This window comes from Sus scrofa, chromosome 4 (genome assembly GCF_054392235.1).
Source record: "Sus scrofa isolate SSC_HxYL_T2T_F1_AM1 chromosome 4, Sscrofa_HxYL_maternal_Yorkshire_Landrace_v2.0, whole genome shotgun sequence".
Lineage (NCBI taxonomy): Eukaryota > Metazoa > Chordata > Mammalia > Artiodactyla > Suidae > Sus > Sus scrofa.
Genome location: NC_139386.1, coordinates 88392144 through 88406688, shown reverse-complemented (window position 1 = coordinate 88406688; position 14545 = coordinate 88392144). Strand labels below are relative to the sequence as shown.

The 14545-nt window shown below is 39.0% G+C and overlaps 2 protein-coding genes across 4 annotated transcripts in view; one reads left to right on the top strand and one right to left on the bottom strand.

Annotated features, from left to right (window-relative positions):
* Window positions 1-14545, bottom strand: part of ILDR2 (immunoglobulin like domain containing receptor 2) — a 170909-nt gene that overhangs the window by 66106 nt on the left and 90258 nt on the right. The gene's annotated exons all lie outside the window — the stretch shown is intronic.
* The window catches only part of MAEL (maelstrom spermatogenic transposon silencer), a 50186-nt gene continuing 46131 nt past the window's right edge, over window positions 10491-14545 (top strand). Inside the window, 4 exon segments of the mRNA NM_001097511.1 lie at window positions 10491-10689; window positions 10939-11031; window positions 12324-12423; window positions 13303-13458. Coding sequence (NP_001090980.1) covers window positions 10558-10689; window positions 10939-11031; window positions 12324-12423; window positions 13303-13458 — 481 coding nt within the window. The 5' untranslated portion in view covers window positions 10491-10557.

The following is a 14545-nucleotide window of genomic DNA, read 5'->3' as shown; positions in this document are numbered from 1 at the left end:
AGGAAGCTGGAACAACAGAGCCAGAACACTGAGCATCATGAAAGGAAGCAGCTCAAACAATAGAAGTGTCATTTGTGGGCTCTTGAAAGCTAGTATCAAAAAACAGCAGCCTGACCTTCGTGTTGGGATTGTGGTATGAGTCCCTCTCATAGAATTGTTAATTCTTACCCCTACTCCAATTCTGTGTGGGTGCCCTATACACAGAGATAATCAATATGCATTTTTGTCTAATTAATTACAAACTGTTCCAGGGCCGCCTTCCCTTTTCCTCATCTTTTCTCTTCTGTGAATTCATTCATTTATTCCATACACATTCATTGAGCACCTACTATATTTTAGATTCTATGTTGTCTAGAAATTCAAGATGAGTAGGAATTCAAAGATGGATGAGTCACAGCCTCTTCTGTCAAAGAGCTTGCAATTGAAATTTAGCTATGTGTATATGTTGGGATAGGGGAGAGTCAGACATATGGCCTTTAAATGTGCTAGTGTAACATGTACCAGGTACGGCTGGGGAACAAAGGGAAAGGGGTCAGTTACCCATCAGGAGTGGTCAGAGATGTCTTCATGAAAAGGTGACCTCCAGCTAAGTCTTAAACATGATCTGGGAAGAATTTCTAAAATCAGAAATGGAGCAGGAGATAGTGCAGACGCACAAGCAATGGGCCAAGGTGAGAGTGGAGCCTGCTGCCAGGAGTATGAGTCAGCAATGAGGCTGGAAACGTAGGCTGAGGTCAGAACAAGGGGAGCCAGGCTATCAGGTCTGAACTTAACTCTGCAGGCAATGGACCTCCCATAAAGATATCTAAGCAGAAGAGCAAGATCAGACATGCATTTCAGCCAAGTTATTGTGGTTATGGGGTGTAAGAGGCATTGGTGGAAAGAGAGACAACAAACAGAGGCTTCTTTCTTGGGAGAGCTCATCATAAGAGCCCAAGAAGGAACAAGCACCAGAATTAAGCTATAGGGTAGCAGAAATGGGAAGCAAATAGTATGTGAGAGAGACATTACATTCTGCAAGAAGCAGAATCCACGTGACCTGAGAAGAGGTTGTGTGTGTACAGACTGAGCAAGCCAAGAAATCAACCAGATTTCAGGTTGAATTATTTAAGAATGTGTGTGCATTTAGGCAATATCTAGAAATGATGGGGAACTTGGAAATTCTCCTTTTTTACTTTGGCAAAGTGCCATGTAATAAATATCCCTGAACATCTATAATGAACAGCTTGGAATACTAGTGTAAAAGCAGGAGGGATCTCACTGATGAGATCAGAGCCACTCATGGGCTACGTGGACTGAGGAAGTTCCTTTACCTCTCCGAGCCCCAACTTCCCATTCTACAAAGTGGGGATGATCATAGAATCTATTTTACAGGGTTGTAATAAAGAGAAGAGATGTGATAACTCTTGTGCAATGTTTAGCAGGGAGTCTGACACAGTAGCTTTCAATGAATGTTAGCTATTATTGCTATTATTATTAGCACAGGTTGGAGGATGTACACTTTATTGTCAAGGTCTTAATTTAAACTAGCACTAGGAAAAAAAAATAGCATGAGGAGAAACATTTTCCTAAAATGCTGTACCTTTTGGAATGGTTTCATAACACTCAGTTGAAAACCTCATACTTAATATTTTTTTTAAAGTAGAGGTCATCTAAATTTCCAATGGCTTCTCACCCATTTAGATTGAAATCTAAAGTCTTTACAGTAGCTTATAAGCCCCGTATGATTTGGCCTGAGCTCCCTCTCCAATATCCTCTCTGCTCTCCCCCTTTCTCACTTCACTCCAGTTACAGACTTACTTTACTGTTCCTCAGACATCCCTAACATATGCCAAACTTGGTGTCTTTGCACTTATTATTCCCTTGGTCTGGAATGCTCTTTGCCTAACATCTTCATGGTTTGCTTCCTACCGGTATTTGCTTAAATTTCATTTCCTCAAATAGGGCCTTTTTTGACCACTCTAAAACTGCACCTTCCATCAGTCCCTATTCCTAAAATAGAACCTGATACTCTATATATCTTAATAAATATTTATTGAAAGAATGAAGCACTTTCTCTTGGAAACTCTTCTTTTAGTTTCCCTAGTTTTCTCCCTGCTTCTTCAGATGTTCCTTCTTCCTTACCTTTACTCAGTTTTCTTTTTCTGACTTCTAAATGCTGGTGTTCCTCAGGACTCCATCCTGGATCCTTTTTTTTTTTTTCTTTTCTCTCTCAGCCTAAGCAGTCTCGTCCATTTCCATGAATTTAAGTACCAGCTTTATGTGGCTTACTTCCAAATTCTATCTCTAGCCCAAAACTCCAGACTTAGCGATTGCCTGCTTGACATCTCCACTTGAATGTATAATAAGTATTTCAAAATTAGCATGTCCATAACTGAATTCTTGATTCCCCACCCCACCCCCCTTGCCAGGCACACCCCAGTGAAAACCTGACACCCTTTAACATTTCTGAATAGGAAGATTAATGTAGTTGCAAAGAGGGGAAAACTATTCTGTTTGCACCAGACTTTAAGTAAGACTGGGAAAAAAATTAGTCATATCAAAGAAGAGCATCAAGTAACAGAATTATGAGGAGCAATGGAACCTCTTTGGCACTAACACAGCCCTTGCTCTTTTAGAAAAAGATACCACTTGCCACTGGGTTACTCAAATCAGAACCCTAGGATTCCTCCCTTTCTCTCACTTCTACAGCGAATTCATCAGCTAGTTCCATTATTCCTCAAATTGCAATCTGAAACCATTCTCATCTTTCCATGTCTTCTGCTGCTTCTCTGCTCTAAGTCATCATCACCTCATGGACTCCTGAGGAGCCTCCTAACTCATCTCCTTATGCCCATTCTTTCATCTTTGAGCCTACTCTCTGATGAGCATCAAGAGAGATCTTCTTAAACTGTAAATCATATGATGACACTAAACGACCACCCATGTCCTTAGAGTAATACTTGAATCCCTGACATTGGCCATGCCCAAATCCCTGCTGATCACTCCATTCTCAACGCTCACTATTCTCCACCTGACTGGATACAAATAAGCAACACTAATCAGTCTTCCATCTGTTCTGAGGATTCAGCAAGCTCTTTATTATGTGAAGTCTTTTTATATGCTGTTCCCTCTGTCTGGAATTCTCTTGCAACTCTTCATATACTTTTGCATCCTATCTCATTTTAAATGCCAGCCCCTCAGAGAAGTTCACCTCTGACCACCTATCTAAACATCTAGCAGTTAAAACCAACTATTATTTTATTGGCAAGATGGAGTAATAGGAAATGAATTTATCCAGGCATCTGGAAACAACTAAAAACCTGGTCAAAATATATGAAACAATGTTTTCAGACATTGGATAGCAGGGAGCAGAGGTGAGTAATCCCCGAAAGAACAGAAACAAACAAGGTAAGCCCTGTGATTGTCCCAGGTTGCTACCTAGAGAGAATATTTGGAATTCAGCATCAAGATGAGTAACCTAGTCAGAGCCCCATGATCTCCCTGGGTTAAGAAGATGGAGTTGGGTGTCTGGGGAGGCCAAGGTGGCTAGAATTCACTGGGCGGAGTACCAGAAAAGAGAGAGCAGCACAGAGAAAAAGCTCTGGAAATCTGCTGAGGATCTCCCTTGGAGTTTCAACTGAATACTGATCAGTGCATGTGTGGGAGGAAACTATACAGTGCCAGGGAAAGAACAACCTGAAAGGATTAGAAGGAACAATCCTTGAAATTCACATAGGGCTAGAAATAGTCTGTGTTGCCATTAGCCAAACTGGAAAAAATCTCCAAACTCATGGGTTGTCAGGCAGAGTACTCAAAAGGGTGTTATATCAGCAGAGGAGAAAATTAGTCCTAAAGGTTGCTCTGATTCTGAATAACAAAGCATAAAAGCAAAAGGAGGAAAAACTAGACTCAAATTGTTTTCAAATAACATATCACAAATCACAAAAATATTTATATGAATACAAAAATATACAGTATTCAACAAGGTAAAATTTACAGCTGTCATCCAGTCAAATATTACCAAGCAGAACAAAATACAACCCATAATAAGGAGAAAAATTAACCAGTAGAAACAGACCCAGAAATGATACAGATGGTGGAATGAGTAGACATTTAGGACATTTAGTAGTTATTATAACCATATTCCATATTATAACTACATTCCATGTTAAAGAAGGTAGAAGACAGATAGACTGTGGAGATAAAAACTAAAGGTTTGATACAAAAAAAAAAATACACTGGATGGTATTAGTAGCAAATTAGGCGTTGGAGAAGAAAAGATTAGTAAACATGAAGACATAGCAGTAAAAACTGCAAAATGGAAGTTCCCATTATGGTTCAACAGAAATGAATCTGACTAGGAACCATGAGGTTGCGGGTTCAATCCCTGGCCTTGCTCAGTGAGTTAAGGATCTGGCTTTGCTGTGAGCTCTGGTGTAGGTTGCAGACACATCTAATCTGATGTTACTGTGGCTGTGGTGTAGGCTAGCAACTGTAGCTCCGATTGGACCCTAGCCTGGGAACCTCCATATGCTGTGGGTTGTGGTCCTAAAAAGCAAAAAAAAAAAAAAAAAAAAAAAAAAAAAAACCCTTCAAAATGAAAGAAAAAAGACTAAAGAAAAAAAAACGAACACGGTGAACACGGCATTAGTGAACTGTGGGGCAACTGCAAGCAGCCTAAGAGGGTGATTAGGAAATTTGGAGAGTGGATATGTCCATTATCTTGATGCTGATGATAGTTTCACAGCTGTATACATATATTAATGCTCATCAAGTTGTATGCTTTAAAGATACATAATTATTGTACTTCCATCTTGTCTCAATATTGGTATAACAAAGCAATCTGGGAGTTCTCTTGTGGTTCAGAGAGTTAAGGATCTGGTGTTCTCATTGCAGTGGCTGGGGTTGCTGCTGTGGCATGGGTTCAGTCCCTGGCCTGGGAATTTCCATATGCCACAGGTGCAGCACCCCCCCTTCCCCCAACAAAGAAAGCAATCTGGAACTAAAATCCCAGATAATATCAACATGGGAGATGGAAGTAGGGTGGTGAAGGAGTAGGTTGGGATACTAAGTGAGGGGAAGTAATAGTTTTCTGAGGGTCTGTCTATTTAGGAAGAGTGGGTATGGACACCTGTTACCTGTATAAGTTCTTATAAAAATGTGTACCTTGAAAATAGGGGTAACCACTGAATGAAGAAAAAGAGAATAAACTTGAAGCCAGAAGAAGAAAAGGAGAGCAAAAAATACTGATCAAACCAACTAAAGTATAAAAAAGGAAAAATAAGAAACCTAAAAAGATAGTAAATAGAAATTGAAAATACTTGAATGAAGCTTTTATTCAAGAAACTAGAAAAAAACCCACAAAATAGCCTGAAGTAAATAGAAAGAGGGAATCTATAAATTTAAAGCAGAAATGAAAAAGAATAGGAAAACTGTAAAGTTAATCAATAAAACCCAAACCTATTTTTTTAAAGATCAGTAAACTTTGGCAAGTATTAAGAGAAAAAAAAGACATAAGGTAAAAATCACATTAGGAATGAAATAGAAAGGCAAGTTGGAATATGTATATTTTAAATTACAAGCAAATGTAATTATTTTCTGCCAATGAATTTTATTTTTTAAATAAACTTTATTCAAATATAATATATACAAATAAAATGCACATCTTTAAAGTGTATTATTTGAGGAGTTTTGACAACTATATGCCACCTGTAACCACCACAATCACCAAGGTCTAGACTATTTCTGCCAACCCAGAAGGTTCCCTTTTCAGTTTTCAGTCAGTGCCCTCCCCCCACCTCTTTGTCCCAATCTTGATCTGATTTCTGTACAATGATTTTGCCTTTTCTTGTTCTTGAATTTCTATAATGGTGCCTACCCTTTTATGTATGCCTTTTTTCATTAAACAGAATTATCCTGAAATTCATTCATGTTGATTATCAATAGTTCATTACATTTCACTCCTGGAGAGCAGTTTACTATGATATACCATCATTTTTAAATCAATTCATCTTTTTTTTTTTGTCTTTTGTCTTTTTAGACATATGGAAGTTCTGAGGGTAGGTGTCAAATTGGAGCTACAGCTTCCAGCCTACACCATAGCAACTCGGGATCCGAGCCACATCTGTGACCTACACCACAGCTCTGAGCAACGCCGGATCCTTAACCCACTGATCAAGGCCAGGGATCGAACCTGTGTCCTCATGGATACTAGTCAGGCTCATTAACCACTGAGCCATGACAGGAACTCCAATTCATCTGTTAATGAACATTTGGGTTGTCCAGTTTGGGGCTCTTATAAATAGAGCTGCTATGAAAATTCATTTACAAGTCTTCGTATGGATATATATTTTCATTTCTCCTAAATGAGTGGAAGTTCTGGGTCCTATGGTAAATATATGTTTAACCTTAGGTGCCATGCAATTGTCCCACCAGTAATGTATGAAAGTTCTAGCTGTATCACATCCTTGCCAACATCTTATAACCATATAACTGAAAACCTACATGAAACAGACAATTTTCCAAAAAGGTATGAATTACCAAATTGGCTGAAGGAAAGCTAGGAAAACTGATAACCATACAAAATATGAAATGGTAGTGAAAGGTCAACCCCCACTCTAGGATCAGAATTTTACTAGTAAAGTTCTATCAAACTCTCAAGGAATAGATATTTCCATTTGTTGTTCAAAGTGAACAGAGAAATAGATGGCAGTTTATTTTATGAGGCTATCACGACTCTGATATCAACATTTTGCAAGGATAGGGAAAAAAATCTGTAATTGAATACAACTTAAATGAAGTAAGCAAAAAAAAAAAAAAAAAAATTCCACGTAAAGTATGCTTTTAAAAAAAAGTAAGCGGAGTTCCCGTCGTGGCACAGTGGTTAACGAATCCGACTAGGAACCATGAGGTTGCGGGTTCGATCCCTGCCCTTGCTCAGTGGGTTAACGATCCGGCGTTGCCGTGAGCTGTGGTGTAGGTTGCAGACGCGGCTCGGATCCAGCGTTGCTGTGGCTCTGGCGTAGGCCGGTGGCTACAGCTCTGATTCAACCCCTAGCCTGGGAAACTCCATATGCCGCGGGAGCGGCCCAAGAAATAGCAACAACGACAACAATAACAACAACAACAAAAGACAAAAAAAAAAAAAGTAAGCAATGGGAGTTCCCATTGTGGCTCAGTGGAAACGAATCTAACTAGCACCCATGAGGACACAGGTTCGATCCCTGGCCTCGTTCAGTGGGTTAAGGATCTGGCATTGCCAGGAGCTGTGGTGTAGGTCACAAACATGGCTCAGATCCCAGATTGCTGTGGCTGTGGTGTAGACCAGCAGCTACAGCTCCAATTCAACCCCCCCTAGCCTGGGAACCTCCATATGCCATGGATACGGCCCTAAAAAGGCAAAAAAAAAAAAAAAAAGCTATGCCTCATGATCAAGAAGAGTAGTAGTAGTAGGAATAGAAGGATGCTTTAACATTGGAAAAATCTAGCCGTATCGTTTTATCATATAACCAACTAAAGGATAAAAATAAATGGTCATCTGAAAAGATGCACAAAAAACATTTAATAAAATTTCAACTTCTGTTCCTGATTAAAATAGATGCATAAAACATGTATACACATACTTAATAAACTGCATACAGGTGGGAATTTCTCTGGGAAGCACATATATGTAGAAAATCCTAGAAAATCAAGTGGCACTATTTGAATCAATTTGAGAGTTCAGCAGGATGACTAAATACACAAAATTAACACCAAAGTCAATACCTTCTCTACACATCATTGGTAACAACTTGGAAAATATAATGGAAAAAACAAAGTTTTCATAATAGTTCTAAATACATTCTAGGAATAAAATTAACAACCACAAAAATGAACCAGATCTTTATGAGGAAACTTTTAAAACTTTATTCAAAGGCATTATTTAAAATCTCAAAAATACGATACCTTTTAAAATTGTACCACACAAAATCAAATACCTCGGAATACACCTGACCAAGGAGGTAAAGGACCTATATGCCGAGAACTATAAAACTTTAATCAAAGAAATCAAAGAAGATGTAAAGAAATGGAAAGATATTCCATGTTCCTGGATTGGAAAAATCAATATCGTGAAAACGGCCATACTACCCAAAGCAATCTACAGATTCAATGCAATCCCTATCAAATTACCCATGACATTTTTCACAGAACTAGAACAAACAATCCAAACATTTATATGGAACAGCAAAAGACCCAGAATTTCCAAAGCAATCCTGAGAAACAAAAACCAAGCAGGAGGCATCACTCTCCCAGACTTCAAGAAATACTACAAAGCCACAGTCATCAAAACAGTGTGGTACTGGTACCAAAACAGACAGACAGACCAATGGAACAGAATAGAGAATCCAGAAATAAACCCTGACACCTATGGTCAATTAATCTTTGACAAGGGAGGCAAGAACATAACATGGGAAAAAGAAAGTCTATTCAGCAAGCATTGCTGGGAAACCTGGACAGCTGCATGCAAAGCAATGAAACTAGAACACACCCTCACACCATGCACAAAAATAAACTCAAAATGGCTGAAAGACTTAAATATACGACAGGACGCCATCAAACTCCTAGAAGAAAACATAGGCAAAACACTCTCTGACATCAACCTCATGAATATTTTCTCAGGTCAGTCTCCCAAAGCAATAGAAATTAGAGCAAAAATAAACCCATGGGACCTCATCAAACTGAAAAGCTTTTGCACAGCAAAGGAAACCAAAAAGAAAACAAAAAGACAACTTTCAGAATGGGAGAAAATAGTGTCAAATGATGCAACTGACAAGGGCTTAATCTCTAGAATATATAAGCAACTTATACAACCCAACAGCAAAAAAACCAATCAATCAATGGAAAAATGGGCAAAAGACCTGAATAGACATTTCTCCAAAGAAGATATACAGATGGCCAGCAAACACATGAAAAAATGCTCAACATCGCTGATTATAAGAGAAATGCAAATCAAAACTACCATGAGATATCACCTCACACCAGTCAGAATGGCCATCATTAATAAGTCCACAAATAACAAGTGCTGGAGGGGATGTGGAGAAAAGGGAACCCTCCTGCACTGCTGGTGGGAATGTAAATTGGTACAGTCACTATGGAGAACAGTTTGGAGATACCTTAGAAATCTATACATAGAACTTCCATATGACCCCGCAATCCCACTCTTGGGCATCTATCCGGACAAAACTCTACTTAAAAGAGACACGTGCACCCGCATGTTCATTGCAGCACTATTCGCAATAGCTAGGACATGGAAACAACCCAAATGTCCATGGACAGATGATTGGATTCGGAAGAGGTGGTATATATACACAATGGAATACTACTCAGCCATAAAAAAGAATGACATAATGCCATTTGCAGCAACATGGATGGAACTAGAGAATCTCATCCTGAGTGAAATAAGCCAGAAAGACAAAGACAAATACCATATGATATCGCTTATAACTGGAATCTAATATCCAGCACAAATGAACATCTCCTCAGAAAAGAAAATCATGGACTTGGAGAAGAGACTTTTGGCTGCCTGATGGGAGGGGGAGGGAGTGGGAGGGATCGGGAGCTTGGGCTTATCAGACACAACCTAGAATAGATTTACAAGGAGATCCTGCTGAATAGCATTGAGAACTATGTCTAGATACTCATGTTGCAACAGAAGAAATGGTGGGGGAAAAACTGTAATTGTAATGTATACATGTAAGGATAACCTGACCCCCTTGCTGTACAGTGGGAAAATAAAAAAAAAAAAAAAAAGAATGACACACCAAAAAAAAATAAATAAATAAAATAAAATAAAATAAAATCTCAGTCTCTTACTACGTATGTGTGTCCTTCTTAACACTTACTAAAAGCTACATTTTAAAAAACCGGCTATAATGGAAAAAAATTAAAATCATTAATTAAAAATGAAAGTGGATTTCTTGTGCAGTAAAGATAAATAAATAAACATATTCTTTGAAACAACAATGTTTATTTGAAAATGGGGAAAAACCAAACCAAATCACACTCTTTTGAGTCACTTTTTTTTGTCATCTTACCCGCCCTGCCTATTAAATTGTAAACTTCTTGAGACACAAGATCTTGTCCTATTTCCTCACTGTTTCTCCTCTCAATACCTTTCACAATAATTGGCACAGAGCTGCTACAAATGTAAAACTTGGAAGAACCTGAAGCCGGGGCCAGTCCTCTTTCTCTCTACCTACTTTGAGGCATATTACGCAATAATGTACAGAAATCACCGAACCTTCCACGTGACAGCACCTCCGACAATGATTCATCCCAGCCAATCAGAGTGCTTCGCACCTGTGACCTCGCTCCCTCTCCACCCCACCCCCACCGCCACACATGGGGGAAGCATCCCATCTCAGGCTGTTTTTCTCCTGGCGAGGCCAATGCGGCTGCGCAGCGCACCCTGATTGGCTGAGAGCTTTGGGCCTGCGCACGCAGGCCGCTGCCTTGGTTACTAAGGGTGGGAGCCCGGCGAGGGCGCAGGTGGCTGGTACTGTCTCAGGCCCATCTCGACGTCCGGCAGCGTTCACCATGCCAAACCGCAGGGGCAGCCGCAATGCCTACTATTTCTTCGTGCAGGAAAAGATCCCTGAACTACGTAGAAGAGGCCTGCCGGTGGCTCGTGTCGCTGATGCCATCCCTTACTGCTCCGCTGACTGGGCGGTAAGGCTGAGTGAGCCTGGGGCTGGGCAGTTGGGCCAGCGGGAGGGTGAGGAGGGAGTAAGAGAGGCCCCAAGGAGGCCAGTGATCCCTGGGCCCCTGCTTGAGGGAGAGGGAGTCTCCTGCTCCCAGCCTAGGACAAACAGACGCTGGAACCGCCTTCCTGTAGTTTCCAAGGATCTACCTGCGGGACCCAGGGCACTCGGTCCTCACTGCTATTCCTCTTCTTGTGTCCCCCTTCCATTTCCCCAGCTACTGAGGGAGGAGGAAAAGGAGAAATACTCAGAAATGGCTCGAGAGTGGAAGGCCGCCCAGGGGAAGGACGCTGGGCCTTGGGAGAAGCAGGTAAAGTTAGGGAAGAACAGCCACCTGCCTGGCACGTAGGCATATTCAGTAAATGCTGGATGAGTGAGTGAGTGAATGCCAAAGAGTAGACGACTGGATGATTAGGTGAGTGCAAGGAAGAGTTTTTCATATATATACTTTTTTCCTGGTGTCAAAGTGCCTCTTGAAAAACCAGCAGGGTCCAGAACTAGGGCACTCATTGCTATCATTTGGTGGGAGAAGGCCAGGAAAAATCCCTTTGGGAAACCTGCAACCAATAAACCATCATCAGCAATGGGAGTTTTGATATTTAGGGTCTGTGCTAGATGACCTTTAAGGGTCCCTTTCAACTCCTCTATGATTTAAGAACCTTTTTTTTTTTTAGATGTTTAAAAGTAGTTTGGGCCATTCTCTCTTTTTGAGTGACACCTGGAACCCAGGCCAGTTACTGTGTTTAAAATGTTGAAATTTTTTATTTTTGAATCTTGGTGGTTTGTGAATCTTTGGTTTGTGAATCTTGGTGGATGATTGTGTGCTTTACAGGTAAAAGGTGTGTAAAATTTATTTGGGTTAATATCTGTGTAGTAGAGGGTTAAAGCACTAGGATTTGTTGTTCATATCAAGGAGAGGCATAGTAATTGTGGAATTTCCCCCCTCCCCATGTTCTTTCCATTCTTACATAGTAAAATTCTGTTATTTTAAGCTGTGAACATTGGATTGAAATTCAAGAGAGTTTTGCTAGTTTAAGGTTTGAGAGATTTTGATTTTGTGGATTTATGTTTGGAATATAATCGGTTGAATTTGTATTTATTTATACTTGTGAGCTTTGATTCTTTTTTTCTCCTTCTCACTACAGTTTAAGATGTTTCCCCTCAAAATGAAAACCATGTGTGTATATCTTTATCTTGTTGAGACTTAAGAGTCAGCAAAATCTGGTTTTAACTTTTAAGTGAAAAATAAACAATATTAGAGTACTTTGGCAAATGATACTCTTTTGGCCACTGGAGAGGCATGTGTTTTGTGACTTAGTAGGATTAGTTTAGATTATCAGTAGTGGGCAAATGACTTTCAGCCATAATGGGACTGGTTATTTACCAGTCAACCTTTTGACTCAAAGTATTTATAGATTTTTGCCATTGTCTGCCCTTGGTGTCGTTGATGATGATGTATTTATATATTCATTGTATTTGTTGGCCTAGAGAGGCCAGCAAAGTAATCTATGGGCTGTTTTGCAATTAGCTATATTTAAGTATATGGTATAAAGCGCCTGGTAAGAGTTTAAGTATGTGGTCAGTCATTATCTTTCTCTTTAGAAACCTGTTTCTACTCCTCTGAGGAGGCCCGCAATGCTTGTACCAAAGCAGAATGTTTCACCTCCAGATATGTCATGCTTGTCTTTAAAAAGTGATCAAGGTAGAGTAATCTTAAAATATTTTCCTTAGATAAATTTGGGTCCTTAAAATACTGTGATACATTGGTCAGTAAACACGTATTCGGTTCATTTTGAGCCCACTTTTCAAATTGATAACAGGTGTCAAACACAAATGATGCTTAACTTGTAAAAGCCCAGGTAATATGCATTTGTTGGAGTAACACTGGATAATTTTTTAATAAAAATCTGATCTCTTGGTTTCTAGCATCTCACATGTTATTAAACATACTTTTTAAATTGTTTACAGCTAGACATTTAAGTACATTTATTACAAAGGTAAAGATAAATTGAGCTATCCTAGAAAAGAAAGTCCTTGCTGTTCCTTCTGTTTTTAAATTATTATTGTGTTCTGACTTTGCTGAAGATCATAAATTTTTAACAATTTAAGTATTGCCATTCCTAGTAAATAAGACCCTTACATCGTCACATTTCTTTCTTGCTTTAGAGAATTTATAAGTGGTCTTGTGTATATTGGTAAAAGTAAAGGGTAAACTAAATTGTCTGTAGTTTATATCATAAAAGAGTTTTTCTACACTGATTCTACTTGGTTTATTTCCCAGACCTTTATATTTCTTGAAAATGGGTCACAGCTTAAGTCATTGCTGAGATTTAGGGCTTACGTATAACTAAATTATGTAGAGCTGGCTCCAAATTTGAATAATTTTTGTTACTTCATGCAAAAAGTGGTTACTACTTTAATCCTTAATAGGTGTCATCATAAAAATTGATTTATCTGGTACAGCTGACTTTTTTTAGCTCATTTAGGAATATAGGAACACAGGAGAAAGGTTCTAAAACTTTTGCGTTTTATCAGAGGAGTAAATCTGAGGTGCTCATCTGTTTGTGTTGTCTTTTTTTAGCTCTCCTTGGAGGTATTTTTTATTTTTTGAACATTTTTAGCCATGGCGAGCTACCTCCTCATTGTGAACAGCGCTTCCTCCCTTGTGAAATAGGCTGTGTTAAATACTCTCTCCAAGAAGGTATTATGGCAGATTTCCACAGTTTTATAAATCCTGGTAAGTAGCCAGCTAGAGTAGATGCTCCATCTTAAAAAGTTACGGTTTTTTTTTATCTTGACCTCATTTGATGATAGTATTTTTCTTAAAAGCTGTTGCACGGGTGAGTTCTTAAAATGTAGCAAAACTTCATAATAACTGAATGGAAAACTAAGAATCAAATGTTGACCCACAGGTTTTGGTTTAGGCTTTTAACCTCAAGTAAGCATTAGAGTTGGGTGGATAGAATGCCTGAAAAAAATGTGCAGCCTGCTATTTGCTTATCTGTGGCTTAACATTTTGGAATTTCTAAAAGCTTGTTAATGTATATATTTATTTTTTTATTTCTTTACCCCATCCTTTCCTCAGCAGTCACTAGTTTTTAACTTGCTGTTGCCTTGTAACCTTGAACGAAGTATTCATCCTTTCTGAACCTATCAACTCATCTGTAAAGTGGGGCTAATGCCCGTTAGAGGGCTTTTCTGAGGAATACATGAGACCGTATGGAAGTAGCCTAGTACTTAATAGGCTCATGGATGTTCTGTTTCTTTTTTACATGAGTGTACCCTATTGAAAGCAATTAGTAATAGAGACAGGACTTGATTCAGCTCCCAAGTGAATAGATAATTAAGGGAGCACTAGACTTTTGAAGGTAAATGGGAGGAATATATAGGCAGAAGAGTAAAGGAGAAGAGGTTTGGGGAAAGAAGAATTTCATCTTAGTTGTGTCAATTTCTTTAAAATTCGTTGAGACAGTCCAGCATTTTTCCTTAGTTTGAAATAACAACAACAACAAAATTTTCCTACTTAACACTTGTGACAGTTGCTGCTTAGGACACATCAAATAATTATTTTCTGTATAGGTGTAAAACACTAAAAAGAGAATTTGGAGACTTTTTCCTCTGAGAAATACATAAATACTTTGCTCTATCATGGGTCTCATGAACTCCTGTGGCTTGTTCTGAACCCCAGGCTAAGACTCCTTTAACACAGATTTTCTTTACCTAATAGACCCTTTTCTGTAAGGGATAACTTTTTATTATTATTATTTTTTTATGGCTGCGCCAACGGCATATGGAAGTTCCTAGGCTAGAGAAGAATCTGAGCC